The 22,855-nt window shown below is 39.6% G+C and overlaps 1 protein-coding gene across 2 annotated transcripts in view; it reads left to right on the forward strand.

Annotated features, from left to right (window-relative positions):
* The window catches only part of BPTF (bromodomain PHD finger transcription factor), a 158,151-nt gene that overhangs the window by 72,871 nt on the left and 62,425 nt on the right, over positions 1 to 22,855 (forward strand). For both annotated transcript variants that reach the window (XM_006146777.2, XM_027771167.1), the window contains 4 exons: positions 10,160 to 10,347; positions 12,585 to 12,940; positions 13,410 to 13,541; positions 22,153 to 22,282. In XM_006146777.2, the coding sequence (XP_006146839.1) occupies positions 10,160 to 10,347; positions 12,585 to 12,940; positions 13,410 to 13,541; positions 22,153 to 22,282 (806 nt within the window). The remainder of the gene's footprint in view (positions 1 to 10,159; positions 10,348 to 12,584; positions 12,941 to 13,409; positions 13,542 to 22,152; positions 22,283 to 22,855) is intronic.

Below are 22,855 nucleotides of genomic sequence, written 5' to 3' on the forward strand. Positions count from 1 at the left end.
GTTTTTTTTTTTTTTTTTAAATAAATATTGCCAGAGGGCATACGTGCTTGCCAGAGAGAAAGACAGGGCGAATATGAAAAAGCACTCCCCCTGGGACATAGTTGTGCCACAGGCCCCTTTTCTCCATCTGTCCCTTTTTCTGGAATTTTGGACATGAAGACACATATGCTTAGGATGTTTTCCAAGCTGCCAGGTCCGTAACTGGAGCCACTCATTCAGCTATGTAGGATACAACTGCCTTAAGCACTGTGCCACCGGCTGGTTTCGTTATTAATTTTTTATAAATAAAGGCAAAATATATGCACAAACACTTACTCACTCCCCTTTTTAGACAAAAGATAGCATACTGATAGTACCATTCTGCACCTTCCATTTAACGTCCTATCTCAGAGACCATTGCACATATAGACACAGTGGTTCTCTCCTGCCTTTGCTTGCCCAGGGCTGTGCTGCATGTCTTATTTGGCCAGTGTGCTAGTGATGGGCACTGTGCTTGTCTCTGGTCTCTTGCCATTATGTGTAAATCCATCACTGGATAGTGTCATAGGTAAGTCATTCAATATTTTTGCTAGTGTATGTTGCAAATTATTTCTACCCATGGGATTGCAAAATTAAGTGTAAGTGCACATGTAATTTTCCTGTAGGTACACTGTAGCTCCCTGTTACTTCCTTCGTACTGTTATGCGTTCTAGCAGCAGTAGGGATGCCTGTCCACACACTGCTTCTCTGTGAGAGTGTGTTGAGAGACTTGGATTTTTGTCCACCTGGTAGCTGAGAAGTAGTCTCTCCGTACGGTTTTACTTTGCATTTCTCTTAGTTTGAATTAAGTGACCATACTTCATAGACCTAAAGGCCATTTTCATTCCTTCTGTGACTGTTTATATATTTTGCCATATTTTGATCAGGTTGTTGGATATTTTTTCCTCAAAAAGATTATTTTAGAAGCATTAGAGAGTTGTGATACTGTCAACCTCTTTTTTTCTTTTCCTTTTTCTTTCTTTTTTTTTTAAGTTTATGTCATAGGAATGACAGAGGGGGAGGGAAGGAGACAAGTACCCTCAACAGGGTGTCACCCTGCTATCCCCTCTAGCTTTCCCAGCCACTTAAAACCATGGATCCTCATACCAGGCAGGTACAGATGACCGGGTACCCAAACCTGTGATCTTCCATATGGATCCAGCATCACCTGAGCAGTGGGCTACCAATATGCCACTGAGCTGGCCCTAGAGAGGACCTTGCTAATGGCCAAAATGAACACAGAAGGAGACTCTTGATTCCTTCTCATTTATTTATTTATTTATTTATTTATTTATTTATATATTTATTTATTTTAAAATAATTGCTATAGAGTGTATACGCTCACCAGAGAGGGTTGTGGTTATGCTGTAAGCCTGTTTCCTCCATTTCTCCATCCTGTCAAGAGTGGAGCATGTATGCACAGGTGCCTAGTGTGTATTTCCAGCTGGAGGGGCCTAGAGTTGAGCTGCTGGCAACCACGTGAGATCTAGCTTCCTGTGCCCATACAGAGCACTCGACCACTGTGCTCCTGGCCGGCCCAGAGACTCTAATTTCTGAACAACCCTAGAAGGACTTAGGCTTTCATTTCTTGGTAGTGTTAATTTTGATTTTCTATGTCTTTAGAAACTACATTCTTAGTGATATTCTTGTCCTTAAAGGTTAGTAATCATGTTTAGATATTACCTTTTAGTTCATTTTAGGCATAGTCCTGTTTAATTCTGTTTCTAATACTCCATGGATACTTTTGAAAAGTAAGAATGTAAACTTCAATTTTCGAAATCTCTCAACAAAATAACTTCAGTGCTATATGTATACTGTAAGTTTTGTGAGATAGTTGTATCACTTGGTTATTCTTCAGTTCTGGGGTATCTAAAAGATTGTCTGTCTTAAACTTTAGATTAAGATTTAGATAAGGGTCAGTGAGATCATAGACCAGGAGACTTAAAAAAATAGCTTCGAAAGTGGCGTTTACCATTTTTCTTCATACATTGCATTATTCATACATTATAGCTTTTCTTTGCAATATAACTTTGTAATGAAATCCTAGAACAAATGTCATTTCTGACAGTTTCCAATGTGATGTCCAGTTTAAAAACCAGATATTCTATTTTTCTAGAAGAACCTAACAGGACATGTGACAGCAGTAACACTAGTGCCACCACTACCTCCATCCAGCCTAATCTGGAAAACAGTAACAGCAGCAGTGAACTAAATTCTTCCCAGACCGAATCCGCTAAGGGAGCTGATGATCCTGAAAATGGAGAAACAGAATCCCATACACCTGTCTCTGTTCAAGAAGAGATAGGTAAGAATACACGTCATCCATTAAAGGGAGTTTTTCTTTTTGTTTTATTTTTAATTTTTTGAATAAAACCTTGATGGGGGAGGTAAGATTTAATTTTCCTTTCCTTTTTTTTTTTTTTTAAGCACAAGGAGTTATTACATTTACATTTTTTGTCTTAAAAAATGCAAAAGCCACACAAAGGGAAAAAAAATAGAATACCCTCTCCCCAAAGGTAACCACCATCAACAGTTTGGTGTGTAAGATTTTAGATCTTTCTCCCTACAATTATGATCATGTTTGTGCATGTACAAAGTTTTTTTTTTCTTTTTTCTTTTTTTTCTTAACCAGGATCATTCTGCATGTGTTATTGTTCTGCTTTTTTCAGTTAGTAATACACGTAGGGGTTCTTTTCATGTTATAAATTGAATTTATTCTTTTTGACTGCTGCATGGTATTATATATTACAGAGGAACTATAAGTCATTTACTATTCTATATTCATGGACATATAGACTGTTAACTGTTTTTCATTATTACAAATAGTGGTGCGTTTTAACATCTTCAGCATTTAATCTCTGGGTACTTTTACAAGTATTTGGGAAGTAAGAAAGAGTGAAATTGCTGGTCAAATGGTAGGTATATTTTTAAAATAACGATGGCTACTGTTTACTTGTAATCAGAAGAGGTTTATATGGATAGTTTATGTAGCTGTCTATTTCTCCATGCTGTCACCTGACTTCAGTATCATGAGTGGTGCTAGTGGTGAGAGTATTTCATTGAAAAATGTGCATGTCTTTGTTTACAAATATGATTGAGTTCTTCTGATTTTTTTAGCTTTCTGTGAATTAACAGTTTATGCCTTTCACCCACTTTTTCCTGTTGAGGTTTGATTTTTTTTTTTTTTTAAATGGGTTGTGGGAATGCTTTATATGTTAATCTTTGGCTTTATGTATGTACCTTATAGTAATTGCATTTTTGAACTCTGTTGTGTCATTGTACAGAAATTTTTACATTTTATTTTAGTTTATCTTTTCCTTTAGGGTATCTCCTCTTATTAAGGAAGGGTCTTGCTTCTTATTAAGGAAAACTGTTCCCATTCTGAGAATATACATATATCTTATAGTAATTTCTCATAACACTTGTATAACTTTGTTTTTAGTCTAGCTAGAGTATATTTATGTTACGAGGTAGAGATTTAATTAGAACTTTTTCTTTTTCTTTTTTTAGATTTTTGCCAAAGGGTGTGTACTCACTGTAGAGAATCAGTGAGAGAGAAAGACAGAGACGGTGAGAGAGACAGGCACCCAGGGGGTATGGCTATGCCCAGTCCTTTCTCCATTCTCCACTTGCATTTTGCTTATACACACACGTATACCCAGTGTGATTTTTCAAGCCATCAGGTCTAGGACTCGAACTGTGTTTGGCTGTGTTAGAGTTCAGTGCCTTTTACAACTATGCCACCTGCTGGCCACTACTTAGGACTTTTTTAATTGCAAGTAATCAAACCAATTTAAACTAACGTTAGTGGCAAGAGAATTGAATTAGCTCATACTACTAGGAAGTCCAAGCCATTATTAGGCTTAACTAGACTCTCAGATAAACTCCTTTTGGCTTCCACTCTTTCTCTCCCTTTTGGATCTTCCTTTTTTTAAAATTATTTTATTTTCTTTTTATTTTCATTTTTTAATTTGACCAGATTGGGAGAATGAGAGAGAGAGAATGAGAAAGCAAGCTGTCAGGTCTGAGATTCAAACCACAGTCAGTCATGTGGGAGTCCAGTGCCCTTAACTACCATGCCACATGCTTGCCCCAGGATCTTCATATTTTTGTTAACTTCATTCTCTCCTTGCATAAGACTTTTTCTACATGTCAAGGAAGGTGACACCAGCAGTTTGTATTCATATTTTACCAAGATCTGTGACCCAAAGGCAAGGACTTATCCCTGCTTCACATCAAAAGTACTTGAGGGAATTTGAGTGCCCTATCTTGGATCTCATTGTTCCCACCCCTGGGGCAAGGAATCGTAATTGGTAGCGCCAACATAGAATAGGAATAGTTTTCCAAAGAAAGAGGAATATTGCAAAAAAGAACACGGTGAATAGTCATAGTCCCAATCATTTGGTAACTCAGTACATGCACAAATACTCACATGTGTTCCCATATACAATTTATGATTTTTTTTTTATTTTTTTTATTTTTATTTTTTTGGAGAGATTTTTACTGTAGGGCGCGTGCGCTCGCCAGACAGACAGAGACATAGAGACAGAAAGCGAGAAATCACCCCCCAGGGGGGATGGTCACGCCGCATCCCTTCTCCTCCATTCTCCTCTCGGGATCTTGGGCACGCACGCACACGCGCCCGGCGTGAGTTTTAAGCCACCAGGTCCGGGACGCGAACCACGGTCGACTACGTGGGAGTCCAGCGACATAGCCATTATGCTAACTGCTGGTTCCCCAATTTATGATTTTTTAAGAGGTTTTTGCTATAGGGTGTGTGCGTTCTCCAGAAAGACAGAGAGATGGAGAGACAGCGAGAAATCACCCCCCCGTGGGGGATGGCAATGCCACAATCCGTTCTCCATTCTCTTTTTGGGATCTTGGGCACGCACTCACATGCACGAGTTTAAGCCACCAGGTTCGGGACTCGAACCATGGTCAACTACATGGAAGACAAGTGACAAAGCCATTACACCAAATGTTGGTTCCACACAATTTAAAAACGCCTCTGCCCAGATAATACTAAGATTTTTACCAGCAGCTGAAAACTTTTTCCAAAACCTCTTTCCCACAGTTATATTCAATAATTGTATTTAGGGACCAGCAGTTTGCGTAATGGCTATGTCGCTGAATTCCCACATAGTCGACCGCAGTTTGAGTCCCTGACCCTGTGGCTTAAACTCACGCCAGGTGCATGTGTGTGTGTGCCCAAGATCCCGAGAGGAGAATGGAGGAGAAGGGATTGCGGTATGGCCATCCCCCCCAGGGAGGGATTTCTCTCTTTCTGTCTCTCTGTCTCTGTCTTTCCGATGAGCACACACGCCCTGTAGCAAAAACCTCTCCCAAAATAAATAAATAATTGTATCTAGACCCGAATCTGGAATTTCTGTGTGTTCATTAATTTTGAAAGATCTGGATATGGCTTGAGCTCATAGTCCATCATCTAAATTGACTTTAACTGCCTATAACACTCACTATCCTGATAGTGGAGAGCGTTTTTTTGATCAATCTCGCCAGCCATCATGGTTTTCTGGGAGGATGGCCATATATGAGAGGTGAGAAGCATATGAGTAAGGTCCCCTTCTGGAGGCAATACTCAGCAATCTAGTTCCTGCTGGCTGTTTGTAGGGATGGGTTGCTGGGGAATGCTGAAGGATTGAACAGTCATACATCCCAATTTGGCAGGCTTGGAGTTTTTCCTGACAAGAAATTTCTAGTTGCCCAGCGAGTGCCTGATGTTCAGTAACTTGTATCCAGGGTCCTGAAAGTGGACTCCTGCCTCCCCCGGTTTGTGTGGTTAGCAGGCCACCAGCCTCATCCCACAGGTGAATGTAGTCTGTCTGGGCTTATGTCTCCAGACCTCCTAGACAGTGAGCTATGGAGGCTGGGGAAGAGCACATCTGTACTCTGCCTCAAGGCCACCTCACGGTCATTGACTTCTATTTATTTATTTATTTTTATTTTTTGGAGAGATTTTCGCTATAAGGTGCATGTGCTCACCAGACAGAAAGAGAGAGACATAGAGACAGAAAGCGAGAAATCACCCCCCAGGGGGGACGGTCATGCCACAATCCCTTCTCCTCCATTCTCCTCTTAGGATCTTGGGCACACACGCACACACACCCGGCGTGAGATTTAAGCCACGGGGTCTGGGACGCAAACCACAGTCGACTACGTGGGAGTCCAGCAACATAGACATTACGCTAACTGCTGGTTCCCCATTGACTTCTTTATAGCAGAAGGATTATGGGCCCGTGGGCAGAGGTTGCTCAGTAAGGACCTCTGCTTTCAACCTTGGTTGCTGTCTCTGCTCCTTTAGGTCTTAGTATGGGCATGAATTTTGTCCCCTTTCTTATTTGTACAACCCTCAGCAAGTGGCAAAGCACTGACTGAGTAATAGTGGTTCGTTGCCTCTAAATTGGGGGATTTCTTGTAAAAAGCACTGTGCCATTCCACTTCTGTTTTCAGAAAATCCAACCTGGTCCAAATGGTATCTGTTAAAACTTTGTTTTTGTTTTTTAGAGTTAATTAATTAATTAATTAATTTTTAAGTTTGACCAAAGAGAGAGAAAGTGAGAAAGCAATCTGCCAGGTCCAGGACTTGAACCACGGTCAGCCATGTGGGAGTCCAGCGCCCTTAACCACTGCACCACCTGGCAGCCCCTCTGTTAAATTTTTATTATGGAATTTTACAGCTGGTCCCAAGAAGTAACCACCATAGGGCATAAAACTCCAGCATGGATAGAATCATGAACTGAGACCCATGAAAAAATAATCGTCTGGCCAGCTTCTTCTCTACCAGCACAGAAAAGGTCACCAGCTTTCCAACCTGGCACACAGGATGCCCAGTGCTCCCACTTGATCTTGTTTCAGGCCCTGCCATATTTTGTATTTTGTAGTCTCAATGTTTTTTTCTTTTTTTTTTTTTGGGGAGCGTGTTTTTTTGGGGGGAGAGGTTTTTGCTATAGGGCATGTGCGCTCGCCAGAAAGACAGAGACAGACAGAAAGCGAGAAATCACCCCCCAGGGGAGAGATGGCCATGCCACAATCCCTTCTCCATTCTTCTCAGGATCTTGGGCACACACGCTCGCACATGTGCCTGACGTGAGTTTAAGCCACCAGGTACGGGACCCGAACCGCGGTCAACTACGTGGGAGTCCAGCAACATAGCCATTACACCAACTGCTGGTCCCTGTAGTCTCAGTCTTAAACTACTCTTCTTATTATTGCCTATGACAGAAAACCAGGAAACTCGCTCAAAACAGAATAGGGAGTTTTTGGGATCATGCAGTTGGGAAGTGTTGGTGAGTTTCAGGTGCTTTATTGGATCCAGGGAGTCAAATAGATTTTCAGGTCTTCCTCTTGCTTCTTCCTCTCATATATTCCCTTTTCTTTCTGTGTGATGGCCTTACTGTTTTCTGTTACTGGCAGTTTTCTTGTTCTTGTGGGAGTAAAAGTAGCCAACTCCTAATTTATCCTCTTGCTGCTCACCAATAAAAAAAGGCGAAGTGCTTTCTCCACCTCCAGAGTCAAAATACTGGAATAGGGGGCTGAGTGGCATGGGCTAGGTCTGGACAGTGACTGTGATCAACTGATGATATGCTCTTTCTGGCTGTGCTGGTCCTGTTGCCCACCCCAAAGGAGCAGGATATTTCATTCGCAGCCATCGCAGAATCATATGGTTAAAGTGGGAGAAAAACATCTCACCAAAGGTAAAAGAGGACTGGAATAGATAAAAGCAATGAATGTTTGCTCAACTGTCTTGACATTTATTTATGTATTTTTCTAAAATGCATAGCCAGTTTTCCCAACCTTTTCTATTTATTTAAAATGCCATCTTTACAGTGTATAACAATATTTTCTGTTCTTTCTTTTGCCAACACCACACTGTCTTCTTTATTTTATTATTTTTAAAATTTTTTGCTGTAGGGTACATGTACTCTCTGGAGAGAGAGGGAGGGAGGGTGGGAGAGAGGGAAAGGAGAGAGAAGGGGGGAGAGAGAGAGAGAGAGAGAGAGAGAGAGAAAGAAAGAAACATCTCTCGCGTAGAGAGAGCTCTCCAGTAGGGATAGTCATGCCACAGTCCCTTCTCCATTCTTCTCTTGGGATTTTGGGCATATATACATACATTTCTCTGTGTTTCTCAAGCTACAAGGTTTAGGACTCGACTCGTGCAGCTGACCATGTGGGATCTAGCCACCTTAACCACCATGCCACCAGATGGCTCATTTTTTTAAAGCTTTAAATTAAAAACAAAACCAAAAATAGAATTAAAAAGTAATTAGATCTTCAACTCTGGCCCATAGAAATTAGATAAGGATATAATAGTTTTAGAATATATAGAAATGTTTAGCTAAAATGAGATTGATGGGTAATATAAAACAGAAATGGCTCCTGCACAGTTCACTTTATTGCTCTATTTTTTTTTAAAAGAATTATTCATTTATTATCATTATTTTTCAATTTTGACCAGAGAGAGAGAGAGAACAAGCCGCCAGGTCTAGGATTTGAACCATGTTTGGTCATGTGGGTGTCCAGTTCCTTTAACCACCATGTAACCTGCCCAGTCCAATCAGTCACTTTAAAAAATCAAGTTATTACAAAAATGTTTAGATGGCTTTATTATGTTAAAACAAGTAGTTTAGTTGATTTTTACATTAAGAAGCCTACATAGCTAATTATCTTGCTTTCTTAAAGGAAAATTTACTCGCACTGATTGATTGATTGCTTGGCATTTATTTTTGTAAACTTAAAACCGTTCAGTCTTGGGTCTAGCAGATGATGTGGTAGTTTAGGTGCTGGACACTTGCATGGCCGACCGTGATTCGAGTCCTAGACCTAGCGGCTCACCTCCCTGTTCTAATTGGATTAAAAAATAATAATAAATAAAATAAAATAAATAATTATTTTTAAAAATACTGTTATATCTTTAAACAGAATTTCAGTGGAAATCTTTCTAAAATTAATTGTATTCTTTTTATGCAGAAATCTAATATATAGGAAAATGTTTTGTCAGTGTGCACTCTGAGTTACTGTGTTTATTACTTGTTAATTTTAACATCCCCTCCTGTTTTCTGATAGGCTTTAGTATGTTTGATTTTTCCTTCCCCTTTTTTTTTTTTCTTCTTCAGGTTTTTGACATAGGGTGTGTGTGCTCACCAGAGACAGATAGAGAAAAGACAGAGTAAACGTGAGAAAACACCCCACCAGGGAGGATGACCACATCACAGTCCCTTCTCCATTTTCCTCTTGGGATTTTGGGCATACTCACATGCATGCCCAGAGTGATTTTTAAGCTGCCAGGTCCAGGACTTTAACTGTGGTCAGCCATGTGGGAGTCCAGTACCTTAATCATCATGCCACCTACTAGCACCATATGTTTGAATTTTCAAAAGAATAATAGTTACTCACACTAGAGTTTTGGCATACTTTTTACAAACTTAAGAATTAACAACAGGACCAGCAGTTGGTATATGGCTATGTTGCTGCACTCCCTCATAGTCGACCATGGTTCGAGTCCCGAACCTGGTGACTTAAACTCATGCCAGGCACGTGTGCATGCGTACACAAGATCCCAAGAAGAGAATGGAGGAGAAGGGATTGCGGCATGGCTATCCCCCTCAGGGGGTGATTTCTCTCTTCCTTTTATTTATTTATTTATTTATTTATTGGAGAGGTTTTTGCTATAGGGCGTGTGCACTCTCCAGACAGACAGAGAGAGACATAGAGACAGAAAGTGAGAAATCACCCCCCAGAGGGGATAGTCACGCCGCAATCCCTTCTCCTCCATTCTCCTCTCGGGATCTCGGGCACGCACGCACACGCACCTGGCATGAGTTTTAAGCCACCGAGTCCGGGACGCGAACCGCAGTCGACTACGTGGGAGTCCAGCGACATAGCCATTACGCTAACTGCGGGTTCCTGATTTCTCTCTATCTCTCTGTCTTTCTGGCGAGCGCATGGGCCCTATAGCAAAAACCTCTCAAAAACAAAATAATTGACATTTGCTTTGGTTATTCAAGGACTTCATTGGTTTATTTTGTTGATCTTAGATATATATATCGGATAAGAGTTTTAGACAGTGTTAAATTACAATTACTTACTGTCAGTAATTACTTTGGGGCCTTTTCATTGCTAATAGGTGATTTCAAATCGGAGAAGTCAAATGGGGAAATAGCTGAGTCTCCTGGAGCCGGAAGAGGAGCATCTGGCTCGACGCGCATCATCACCAGATTGCGGAATCCAGATAGCAAACTGAGCCAGCTGAAGAGCCAGCAGGTGGCGGCCGCAGCCCATGAAGCAAACAAGTTATTTAAGGAGGGCAAAGAGGTGTGTTCTTTCTGGTTAAAGCAAATCTCTGGAATGTGGAATAATTTTAATTATCATATATTCAAAACAGGGCAGAAAGTCTGTAAACCTACTTTTGACTTTTATTTGCTCCATTTTAGAGTGCAGTATGTCACAAGATGAAAAGTCAGGCTTATCTAATGATAAGTACAGCTGCGCACAAATTCTGGTCTGTGCATAGAAATGATACTGTCAGCAGGATATAGATATACTTCTGTCAATTTTATTCTAATCTGTATGATTCTAAACAATAAAACTGGGCAGATGGCGTAATGATTACATTGCTGGACTCCCATGTAGTTGACCGTGGTTCGAGTCCTGGACCCAGTGCCTTAAAACTCACACCAGGTGTGTGTGCGTGCATGTCCAAAATCCCAAGAGGAGAAGAGATTGCAGTGTGGCCATCCTCCCTGGGGGGTGATTTCTTGCTTTCTGTCTCTCTGTCTCTGTGGCAAGCGCATGTGCCCTCTAGAAGAACTCTCTTTAAAAAATAAAAGAGTAAAGCCTTGAGCTGGCACGTGGTGTGGTGGTTAAGGCTCTGGACTATCACATGGCTGACCACGGTTCGAATCCCAGTACCCCCTCCCCCCCATAAGCACATGTTCTGTATAGCAAATTAAATAATAATAGTAATAATTAAACTTTAAAAAAGAGAATAAAACCCTTTTCAGGAGTGATAATGAATGGGCTATTTTTGGACTTTATTAAAGGGCTATGGATAATTTACTGCTCAGTTCTATCTGTGATCACTTCATGTGAACCTGCAGCTAAAGGATGGGGCTTACTCCGTGATTACAAAGTATAGTGGACAGGATAGCCTGGCTTGCCTCCCAGCTCGGGTTACGAACTGTGGAACTGAAGCTAGGACTCAGGATCTCTACACCTCAGCTGCGGTGATAGAACAGTGACCCCCAACTGTGTCTCCTAGATTTTGGGATTATTTGCAGGGTATCTATGTAAGAATGTACAGTGTTATGTTCTTAACAATTACTTATAGCAGTTGCTTTACACAGTGGCTTTCAAAGTTCTTTTTGACTCTGAGTCTCACTGAGATATACTTTTTTTTTATAGCAACCCAGTACGCATATTCAAAAGGTACCTAAAATAGCATTTTATCTTACTACGTGGAAGCACTCTGATATTTTTCCTACTATTCTAAACTATTGTATTACATTTTACTTTTAAGAAAGCAGAATAATACCCACTATTGATTTCTAGTCTACTAAAGGGTTGAGATCAAGTGTATAAAAACAAACACTATTTTAAAGGTATCCATGGGCTCTCATACTAATGATAAAAGAAGCACTCGGAACAGCGTTCATAGGAATATGTGAGGGGCGGAGAGGATTTCATAAGTAATGCCCTCTTCTTCTCCTGAAGTATATGTTAAACTGGAAATAATGACAAGTGAATGATTTACACATATGTGTGTATATATTTTTTTAAAGAATTATTCTATTTAACTTTATTTATTTATTTTAAATTGCCTAAAGAGAGACAGAGTGAAAGAGAGAGAAAGCAAGCCACAGGCCCGGGACTCAAGCCGTAATCAGCCATGTGGGAGCCCAGCGCACTTAATCACCATGCTACCTGTCAGCCCCACACATACGTATATTTGACATACATGATATAGTACAGGCTAAGCATCCCTAATCTGAAAACATGAACTACTCCAAAATTTGAAAGTTTTTGAGCATGGTGCCAAACATGGAGAAATTCCATACTTTACCTCATGTGATGGGTTGTAGTCAAAACACTGCAATAGAAAAATACCGTATAAAACTGCCTTCCGGGTATACATACATTCACGTATATGTGTATGGTATATATGAAGCAAAAGTAAATTTCATGTTTAGACTTGAGTCCCATTCCATACAACAGTTTTATTACATATATACAGCTATTCTGAAATCCAAAACAAACCAAAATCTGAAACACTTCCAGTTCCAACTATTTTGGATGAAGGATATTTAACCTATACTTGATATTGTATGGTATATAATAGGTACTTAATGAATGTTACTTTTCTTTTTATAGTTATATCATGGTTGTTTAGTTGTAAACAATAAGATGTAGCTTTTGAGTTACATTTTAAACTTCATAAGTTTAGTCAGAATGTATCTTATTTGGAATGACTAATTACAGTTATTGGAAGATAGTTGATTAGAAAAAATTGACATCTTCAAAATCAATAATGGAGTCCTAATTTTCTTGGTCAGGTACTGGTAGTTAACTCACAAGGAGAAATTTCACGATTGAGCACCAAAAAGGAAGTGGTCATGAAAGGAAATATCAACAATTATTTTAAATTGGGTCAAGAAGGGAAGTATCGCGTCTACCACAATCAGTACTCCACCAATTCATTTGCTTTGAATAAACACCAGCACAGAGAAGATCATGATAAGAGAAGGCACCTTGCACATAAATTCTGTCTCAGTCCAGCAGGAGAGTTCAAATGGAATGGTTCTGTCCATGGGTCCAAAGTTCTTACCATATCTACTCTGAGACTGACTATCACCCAGCTCGAAAACAACATCCCTTCCTCCTTTCTTCATCCCAATTGGGCTTCACACAGGTAAAGGAAACTCAGGCTAATTGAATGCTGTAAATATTCTAAATATTTTTGAATGATTATTATAGATTTGCATTTTTAAATGGCATTACTATTAAATCAAACGAAGACAGTTTTGCCAGCAAACAGGAAGTTAGAGGCATGAATGTAAAGAACTTAGAAGTTATAGAACCAGCACTAACATTTGGAAGACTTCTAGGAAACAGAATCTTTATCCCTGGCATCAAGTGGAGGCCAAAGTTCTAGATTATAGTAGAAGCTTTAAGGAGTTGGAGGACTAAATGACCTCTGGAGTTCTTCCAGTGTTTAAAATCTGTGATTCTGTGAGGTAGAAACTTCTAGTAGCTGTATATTTATACCTGCTTACCTGAGAAACATATTCACTGTAAAATGGAATTATCATGAATTGTAGCTGTTGTGCTTTTACTGTAAGGTCAACTAAGGGAAATAATTTTTTTCCTCTGAAATATAGAGCAAATTGGATCAAGGCAGTTCAGATGTGTAGCAAACCCAGAGAATTTGCATTGGCTCTGGCTATTTTGGAGTGTGCCGTTAAGCCAGTTGTGATGCTACCAATATGGCGGGAGTCTTTAGGACATACTAGGTGAGTGATTCTGCGTCTTCTGAATGATGAATGTTATACTCCCTTTTGAATACCAGTCTGTTAATGCAAGATAATGTATTTAAGAGATCATGCTAAAGGCACCACTGTTCTTGGCCTCATTTTATCCTTTATAAGGTAGAAACACGAATGAACATTAGTTCTTATTTGTGATATAGGATTGTATTGAAGATCTCCGAGTAGGTTTAAGAAAATTTGAAATATTTTAAATAAAAAAGTTTTTTTTTAATGCTTTAAAAAAGCATTTTTATTGAATAGAAGGAACACTGATATGTTTTGAGTATCTGTTCTAGCATGTTCCAGACACTATGCTAGGTTTCTAATTTACATCCATTTGGGAGCTGAGTATCCAGGGTCTGTACAAAGATCTCACAGCTCCCAAGTAGACCAAAATAGACTGGGCCCAGCCAGGTGGCATGCTGGTTAAGGTGGCTGTATCTCACATGGCCAGCTGTGACATTTGAGTCCCATACTGAGCAGCTTGAGGAACACACAAGGCATGTGTGTATGCCTGCATGCCCAAAATCCCAAGAAGAGAATGAAGGAGAAGAGAAAACAGTGTGGACATTCTCCTTGAGGGGTTATTTCTCAGAATCCCCTATACCCTCCTTACTCGCCTCCTACCATTTTTCTCTGGAAAGTGCATGTGCTTATAGCAAAAATAAAACAAAAATTAAATTTGTGTCTGGAATCTCCTTTTACTCCTGATGGATTTGTTTTTAACTTTAAAAAAAAGAAAAGGGTTATTTTATTTAGTTTACTATTTTGACCAGAGAGGGATAGAGTGAAGAGACAGAGGGTCTGAGACTATGGTCTGAGACCATGGTCGGCCATGTGGGAGTCCAGGGTCTTTTACCACCATGCCACCTGCTGGCCCTTTATTTTTTTAACTTTAGTCTTTAAAACATTGTTATCATAAAGCTAGTATAAGTTTTATGGTAAAGAATGCAAATACAGTGACCAGTTAATAAATAGTGGCATAGTAGTTAAGGCGCTGGATTATCACACGGTTAACCATAGCTCCAGTCCCAGACCTAGTAGTTTGAAAATTAAACCGGGGGGACCAGCAGATGGTGCAGTGATTATGTTGCCGAACTCCCCTGTAGTTGACCAGGCATGGCTACACTGTAGTCCCTTTTCCTCTTGTGATTTTTGGAGACATTCTGACACGTGCCTGGTGTGAGTTTTAAGCAGCCGGGTCCAGGACTTGAACTGTGGTTGACTACATGGTAGTCCAGCAACATAACCATTATACCATCTGCTGGTCCCCTATATCAGAATATTTTTAAAATAATAGTAAGTTAGAATATTTTTTGGAGAAAATGATAAAGTTTTTATAGAAAAGCATCATACGTTATAAATGGAAATATTATTCATATTTATGGGAAAACTCGTAATGTCCATTTTTCTCATATAAATTCATTTCATTAGCCTTAGAAACTTTAAGTTGAGGCCAGCCGTGGTGATGCAGTGGTCGTGCAGTGCTCCACAGTACCGAGCCATACAGGGAGGTTGCTGGTTTGCTCCTGGATCTTTCTGTATTTGCTGGGCACATGTGTGCACATCAGGGTCCTGGCTAGGTATGGCTAGGGTGGATCCCAGCGTGAAGACCCTGTTGGGGGTGGCTGTTTCTCTGTCTTGCTCCCTCTTTCTCTTCTTCTCTGTCTCCTAGAAGAAAATTAATTACTTACCATAATTAAAATTTTCTGTAGATTTTGATAAGATGACTCAAAAGTGTATTAATATATAAAAATGGCCAATAATAAAGATAAATTTGGAAAACAAGGTGCAAGGAACCATCGTCAGCCATGTGGGAGTCCAGTACCTTTAACCACCACCCCACCACCTAGCCCCCCTGTTTAATTTTTTTAATTAAAAGTTTAGTATCCACATATATCAAGAAATTCTATAGATCACTGAGAAAAAATAACATTATTTGGAAAAAAAATGCCAATGATGTAAAAATAATTCATACAGGAAGACACACAAATAGCCCAGAATGACGAAAAGATGCTTTAATTCCCTAGTAAGGAAACACTCGTTGAAAGTAGGCATAATTGGAACCAGCAGGTGGCATAATGATTATGTCGCTATACTCACGTAGTCGATCTAGGTTCCGAGTCCCAGACCCAGTGGCTTAAAACTCACGCCGGTGCATGTGTGTGTGTGTCCAAGATCCCAAGAGGAGAAGGGATTGCAGTGTGGCCATCCCCCCTGGGGGGTGATTTCTCTCACTTTTTATCTCTCTGTCTGTCTCTCAAAAAAAGGTAGGCACTATTGTTTCATATCCATCAGAATATAAAAAATTTAGGATGTTGGGACCAGCAGTTAGTGTAATGGCTGTGTCGCTGGACTCCCACATAGTTGACCGCGGTTCAAGTCCCAGACCCAGTGGCTTAAAACTCACGCCGGGCACGTGTGCGTGTGTGCCCAAGATCCCGAGAGGAGAATGGAGGAGGATTGCGGCATGGCCATCCCCTCTGGGGGGTGATTTCTCGCTTTCTGTCTCTATGTCTCTCTTTGTCTGTCTGATGAGCATACGCGCCCTATAGCAAAAACCTCTCCCCAAAAAATAAATAAATAACTTTAGGATGTTGACAAAGATATGATATAATAGGAAGAGAACTCTGATACATTCCTAATAATAGAGCTGTTAGCTTAATGGTTATTAGTAATATTTTAGAGAACATTTTAGTGACCCTAATATTGTAGAGAAACTCTATCATGTGTTCCTGAGGTGACATAGAAGAATGTTCTTATAATACTACTTCATTATGGTGAAATTTGGGAATGAACACTAATGCCCATAATCAAGTGTATTTAAATTATTGTCCTCATGGACTACTATATAGCAGTGAAAAACTAACTATAGAGCATCAGGTGTCAACAAGATTGAATCTCATAAGTTCACTGTAAATGAAAACACTTCCATCCAGTTTTACATGGAATGATACCATTTTTATAAAGTTTAAAAGCCAATATACCGATGTAATATTACAAAATATTGTCGACTCTTTTTTTTTATTAAATTTATTATGAAAGTTTAAAACTAAACTGAATGATCAACAATCATAATGGGAATCAGAATCTTTTGGTCTGAATGTTTGTGAAACTACTATATGCATTACAATTTGTGGGATATGGTTGAAGAGTGCCTAGGAAAATTACTCACCCCAGTGTTGACATTAGAAACTCTTTGTATTAGTAATTAGCTAGATGTACATCTCAAGGAGTCAACCCAAAGAAAGGAAATACTGAAAGGCAGATTGGATGAAATAGAAAATAAACATACCTTAGGTACCATTATAATTTATAAATCTCTGATATGATTATTGAGGGGGGGAAGGAAAGGACAAATAATCAATATCAAGAATAATAAAGGGGACATGCTCACCAATATTTCTGATTGTCTCTCATTCACAGTGGAAATTCTAATGCCTTCATGGGGTTCACTAATATATACTCTTTAGGCGTGAGTCATCCTCAGAGAAGGGGGCCGGTCAGGTCTTCGGCTGAGGAAGGGTGTGGAAGGAGGGTCCACAGTGATTCCAGTCATTACCCGCCAGGCACTACACTGACCTTCGTCCCTGCACTCCTGTGCTCATCCCCCATGGTGCCTGTCAGTAAGAAGATGCACAGGCCCAGATTATTTCCTAAGGTTGTTTTCTCTCAAACTTTAGGAGCCAGATAATCCTATTTCACCTTTTCCACTGGAACAGAAAAAGAAGGAAAGCTTGCAGGTTTTGATAGTACAGAACATATAAAACTTGATAAATAGAAAATTATGGTCCCTCTTTTCTATTAGCATTTGTCACTGATTAATAATTAATAAAAAATAGATGTGTGTACAAGAAATCTTAAAAAACATTAGTAAATATATTCAGGAGTTGATTAAAAGAATAATAAAGCCTAGCCTAATTGGCTTCACACTAGGCCTGGAAGACTTGTTCATTATTAGGAGATTGTTAATACCAAAGTCAAGGAAAGAAAACTTTGATCATCTCATGAGATGCTAAGACAGTATTGATGTTAGTTCATTATTCTTTAAAAAAAAAAAACTTTTGGTTTTGGGAATATATAGTGGTTTTGTTTTCTTTTTAGTAAAGATATATTTGCCATCAGATCATCATGCTTTTTGGTGAAACATTGAAGCTTTCCTGTTAACATTCAGGTGGAACCGAACACAGTGGTAGCCAATGCAGTTTGCCTAGAAAAGTGAAGCACATGAATATTGGTAGGCTATAAGCACAGTTATATAGTTGATCTGATTATATACTTAGAAAACCCCCCAGAAATGGACTCATGATGAACTGAAAAGGGCATATGACAATTAAATTGGACAGCACACTGAACAATAGCTTTCCTGTATACAAACAGTAACCTTGGTAGAAAATGAGTTCTTGCTGAACTCCATCAAAACTATGACAATGTTTTTTGGGATCAGCAGTTAGTGTAATGCCTATGTCGCTGGACTCCCACGTAATCGACCGCGGTTCGCGTCCCGGACCCGGTGGCTTAAAACTCACACCGGGCGCGTGTGTGTCCGTGCCCAAGGTCCTGAGAGGAGAATGGAGGAGAAGGGATTGTGTTGTGGCCATCCTCCCTGGGGGGGTGGGGGGGTGATTTCTCGCTTTCTGTCTCTCTGTCTCTTTCTGTCTGCCTGGTGAGCACACACCCTATAGTAAAAAACCTCTCCAAAAAAAAAAAAACTATAACTTTTTTTTTTTTTTAATTATAAACCCACAAAGATGGAGGAATAGCAGAAAAATAGCAGTAAAATTGGTGAAGCAGTAGTGCAGATGGTCAAATGGTAACCTGCCCAGAGGCCACAATGCCAAAATTGCATCAGTCGGAAAACCGAGATTCTCCCCATTTATGCCGTAGAACCCTCAGAAGGCCCCAATGCAGGAGACCCAGAGCAGTCATGTCTGGATCATCCCTGTTGTAACACGGCAGTCCTGCCGAGTATCCTGTTTGCCAGGAGCCCTGTGCTTTCCAGGGCTTGTGCACAACATTACCCACTGATTTCAATAACAGAGGCTGTTCTAAACTTTTACGAAAGCTAAAGCTAGTCTGTGGCCGAGAGACGAGTGTGTGTTTTCTGGGAAACCTTCTTAATAGTGACAGTGTTGCTCTTTGGCTCATGCACCTACATTTATGCTTGCTACTGAGTTTTCAGAAGCCCAACTTGGAGTTATCTGGGATACACACGTAGGCGGTGCGTCTTGTCTCAAAAACAAACACATACAGAAACAAAAACTGTAAGGAAAAGCAAGGGAATGATTAACAAGGTCAGGGTAATGATTATCAGGGAAACACAAGCTTCTGATGTATTGGTCATTGATCAGGTTCTTTTTCTTAACCTGATTGTAGTGTGTGTGTGTGTGTATCTATGTGTGTATTTTTATTTTTTAAATTTAAGACATCCCAGCAGTAACCACCAGAAAAGCCCTCAGATACTTTGGAATACATCTAATGAGAAATATTTAGGACCTGTGTAAAGCAATCTTTAAAACTTACTTCAAAAAAGCTACTTTATAGTTTTAATAGGATTTTCCCTCCAGGATGTAGAGGGAGGCTCGACCTACATGAAACTAATACTGCATGGTTGGTTGAAAAATACGGATCATGCCTTTTCTGACAACCCAATATTTCAGGTACAAAAATTAACATGTAAGAGTAGCTAAAATGGGAAATAGGTGTTAGAGAAAAAGGGAATAAGTGTTAGAACATATTTTGAAGGTACCATAATCAGATAATTTGTCCAATAGAGCAGCAGAGCCTTTGAATGGAATGGAGAATTTAGAAACAGATCTGAACACATGTGGGCATTTGACTTTGGCGTTATCACACACCAGAAAGGGAAATACAGCGGGGTTGGGGCAGAGTAGCACTTATATCCCTTCCTTCGCAAAAATGTTCAGATTGATGGACATTAAAAACAAAAACAAATCAAACACCTGAAAGCAAGATGAAATTTCAACAAGCATGAATTAATTTATGTTTTTGTTGTGATACTTTCTCTTTAAACAGATGTAAAACCCAGATGCCGTAGAGGAAAAAGTGGATACATATATTTTAAATTCTGAGTGGAAAAAATTGTTGTAATCATACTCAAAGACAGATGACAAACTGAGGAAAAGTATTTGTACCACAAATGGAAAATTTCCTTAATTGGCAAAGACCTTTTATAAATGAAAGGACTAATAGTCCGGTACAAACAAGACAAAGGATTTGAACAGGCATTTTGCAGAAAAATAAATACGAAAGGCCAGTAGACACAAAAACAATGACTTATCTCATAATTAAAAACAATGGGGTAGTATTTGTTACCTCTCCGTTGGGCTAACAGTTTGAAAGTTCGATACTAACTCAGCTTAAAATGAAGTATGGGAAGGCAGGGTGGCTTTACCGATGCTGGTAGTGTGACATGTACAGTTCTAAAGAGCAATTTGTCAGCATTTTAAGGGCAAGAACTTTTAGATTCAGCCATCCCACCATTGCGGAAACTAGAAGGTGGCTCCGTGGTCTACCAAGAAAGACATAAAATGTTGTTTATTATAGCTTTGAGTGGAATAGTGAAACACGCAGTAAAACCCTGAGTGCCACAGGAAATTAGACATGGCATTGCAGTTCCCTTCGTTCTTACGATCTGGCTGTGTGTTCCAGAGAAGTGTGGAAGAAAAACCTGCTGCTCTGTGTGCCCCCCAGTCTGGAACAGCATGTTCCTGAGGCTCTTGGGCAAGCAAGCACATGCACCCAGTGTGAGTTTAAAGCCACTGGGTCTGGGACTCGAACCGTGACCAGGCATGTGGAAGCCAGTGGTGTAACCACTACACCACCTGCTGGCCCCTATCCTAACTTGTTAATAGTTTATTTCTCTCTTTGACAGGCAGCGAAAGAAAGACAGACACAAGTACTCCCAACACAATCTTCAAGCCACAATCTAACTCCAGTCTCAGCATATTCTAAAAAATATTCAGATGGCATGTACACTTCCCAGAGAGAAAAAACACACCATCTCTCAAAGAGGGCATGGTCATACCGTAGTCTTTTCTCCTTCCTTTCTCCATCCCGTCAGGATTAGAGGCGTGCACGGGTATTCAGTATGTCTTTGAAGCCTCAGGGCCAGGATTCAAACCAGTCACCCATGTGAGATCAGACATCTAATACATTGTAATTAACCACTGCACCACAGGGGGTGATTTCTTGCTTCCTGTCTTTTGTTTTTCTCTATCTCTGGCGAGTGCAAACACCCTGTAGCTAAAAATCTGTCAGAAAAAAAGAAAATTGAGAAGAGGGAGATACAGGCAGTTTTGGTGGTGAAGGAGATGGAAATTAAAAAAAAAAAAAAATCCTTCGACACACCTTGCCAACAGTATTACCCCAAGTTGACAAAAGGTCTCTGTTCTTTCCACGTAGCTGTGCATGAGAAATTGGCTGCATCTAGTTAGGGTGTGATAAAAGCAGTTTCTTCTAGAACCACAGGTTCTAGAGTTCCTCTCTTTGCAAGTTTTGGTTCATGTCTCTTTATGAGAAATAATCCTACTCATGAAAATCTAGTCTAATCACCTAACTGTAGCCCCATAGCACAGGCCAGCCCTTACTAGTGGGTACAGTGATAACTTACTGTCTGAGAAGAGAGTCGTGCCTTCTGTCTAATGATGGAGACCACTGTGGACTTTCCTTGCCGACCTTTCCTCTTCTGAGCACCTTTCTCTATGGATGTTGGACCCTCTGAAGGCTTTAGAATCCCTAGTGTTGGTGAGAATCAGAGATACTGGCTGTTAAAATAAAACTTCTTAGAGTGTTGGTCTCTGTTTTTTTGAAAAGAAAAAGGTGAAAACAAAGTACTTCTTAAAAAGGAACTGGTTCAATAAATTCTAGTATGTTCATGCAGTTGTGTATATTTTAATGCTTTAAAAAGATATATATATTCTGATATGGAAGGATCTTCTAGTACAATTATTCATTGATTAGAAATTGTACTTGTGGGGACCAGTGGTTGGCATAATGGCTATGTCTCTGGACTCTCACATAGTCGACTGCAGTGTGAGTCCTGGACCCACACTGACTTAAACTCACGCTGGGCACGTGTGTGTGTCTAAGATCCCAAGAGGAGAATGGAGGAGAATGGATGCGGTGTGGCCGTCCCCCGTGGGGAGTGATTTCTCGCTTTCTGTTTCTCTGTTTATCTCTCTGTCAAGTGCACGTGCCCTTTAGCAAAAAAGAAAAAGTAATTATAGTTGTGTATACTCTCAATAATAACCTTCTTGTAAATATATAATTAGCTATGTAAAGAGATAAATAAGTGTTGATATACTCGTGAAATGTGTGAGGAATCAATCCCAAGTATGTGTTATGGGGAGACATGTTGAAAGGCCACCAGTTTCCTTTTTGCTATTTTTGGACTCTTTGATTTCCTGTTAAGGAATTGGACAGCTACTTATTTTTGTCACTTGGGATTGTGTGGGTTGTGGGGTTATAACTAACTAGTCTTTGGTATTGTATCCTAATTTCCAAATATTGTACTTTATGTTTTCTCTTCGTTTTTCAAAATTAAATATAATTCTATCTTTCTGTGTATTCTTAGATTGCATAGGATGACATCAATTGAAAGGGAAGAAAAGGAGAAAGTCAAAAAAAAAGAAAAAAAACAAGAAGAGGAAGAAACAATGCAGCAAGCTACATGGGTAAAATACACATTTCCAGTTAAACATCAGGTGAGTTTATGATCATGCTTTGGCCTTTCTGAGACTTTTATTCTGCAACTTCAAATGTTCAAATGCTTAATTTTATTGCGTTACTTTTGACCCAGTCTTTTAATAGTGTTGGGCTGAAGTACTGTACATCTTTCCGGTAATTTTTAAAAACTTTACATTTAATCATTGTACATCTTTTCAGTAGACAATATGGTTTTTCTAAGTATGCATGCATGTCAGCCAACTCAAAGATATTACCATATATATCATTTTCTTTTTTTAAATTATTTTCTTTAACTTTATTTGTTCATTTATTTCAATTTGACCAAAGAGGCAGGGGGAGAGAGAGAGAGAGAAAGCAAGCAAGCCACCAGGTCCAGGACTCGAACCACAGTCGGCCTTGTGGGAGTCCAGCACCCTTAACCACCAAGCCACCTGCCGGCCCCCATATATATCATTTTCAACAGATAACTTTACATTCTTTCGGTTGCTAAATGTTCTTACCCTGAGCCCCTCCCTCCTATGTGCTGCTCTAGAATCCTTTTTTAATTTTTTAAAAATTTAATTAATTAATTATTTTTTCTTTTTTAAACA

Source organism: Tupaia chinensis, unplaced genomic scaffold (assembly GCF_000334495.1).
Source record: "Tupaia chinensis unplaced genomic scaffold, TupChi_1.0 Scaffold000187_1, whole genome shotgun sequence".
NCBI lineage: Eukaryota > Metazoa > Chordata > Mammalia > Scandentia > Tupaiidae > Tupaia > Tupaia belangeri.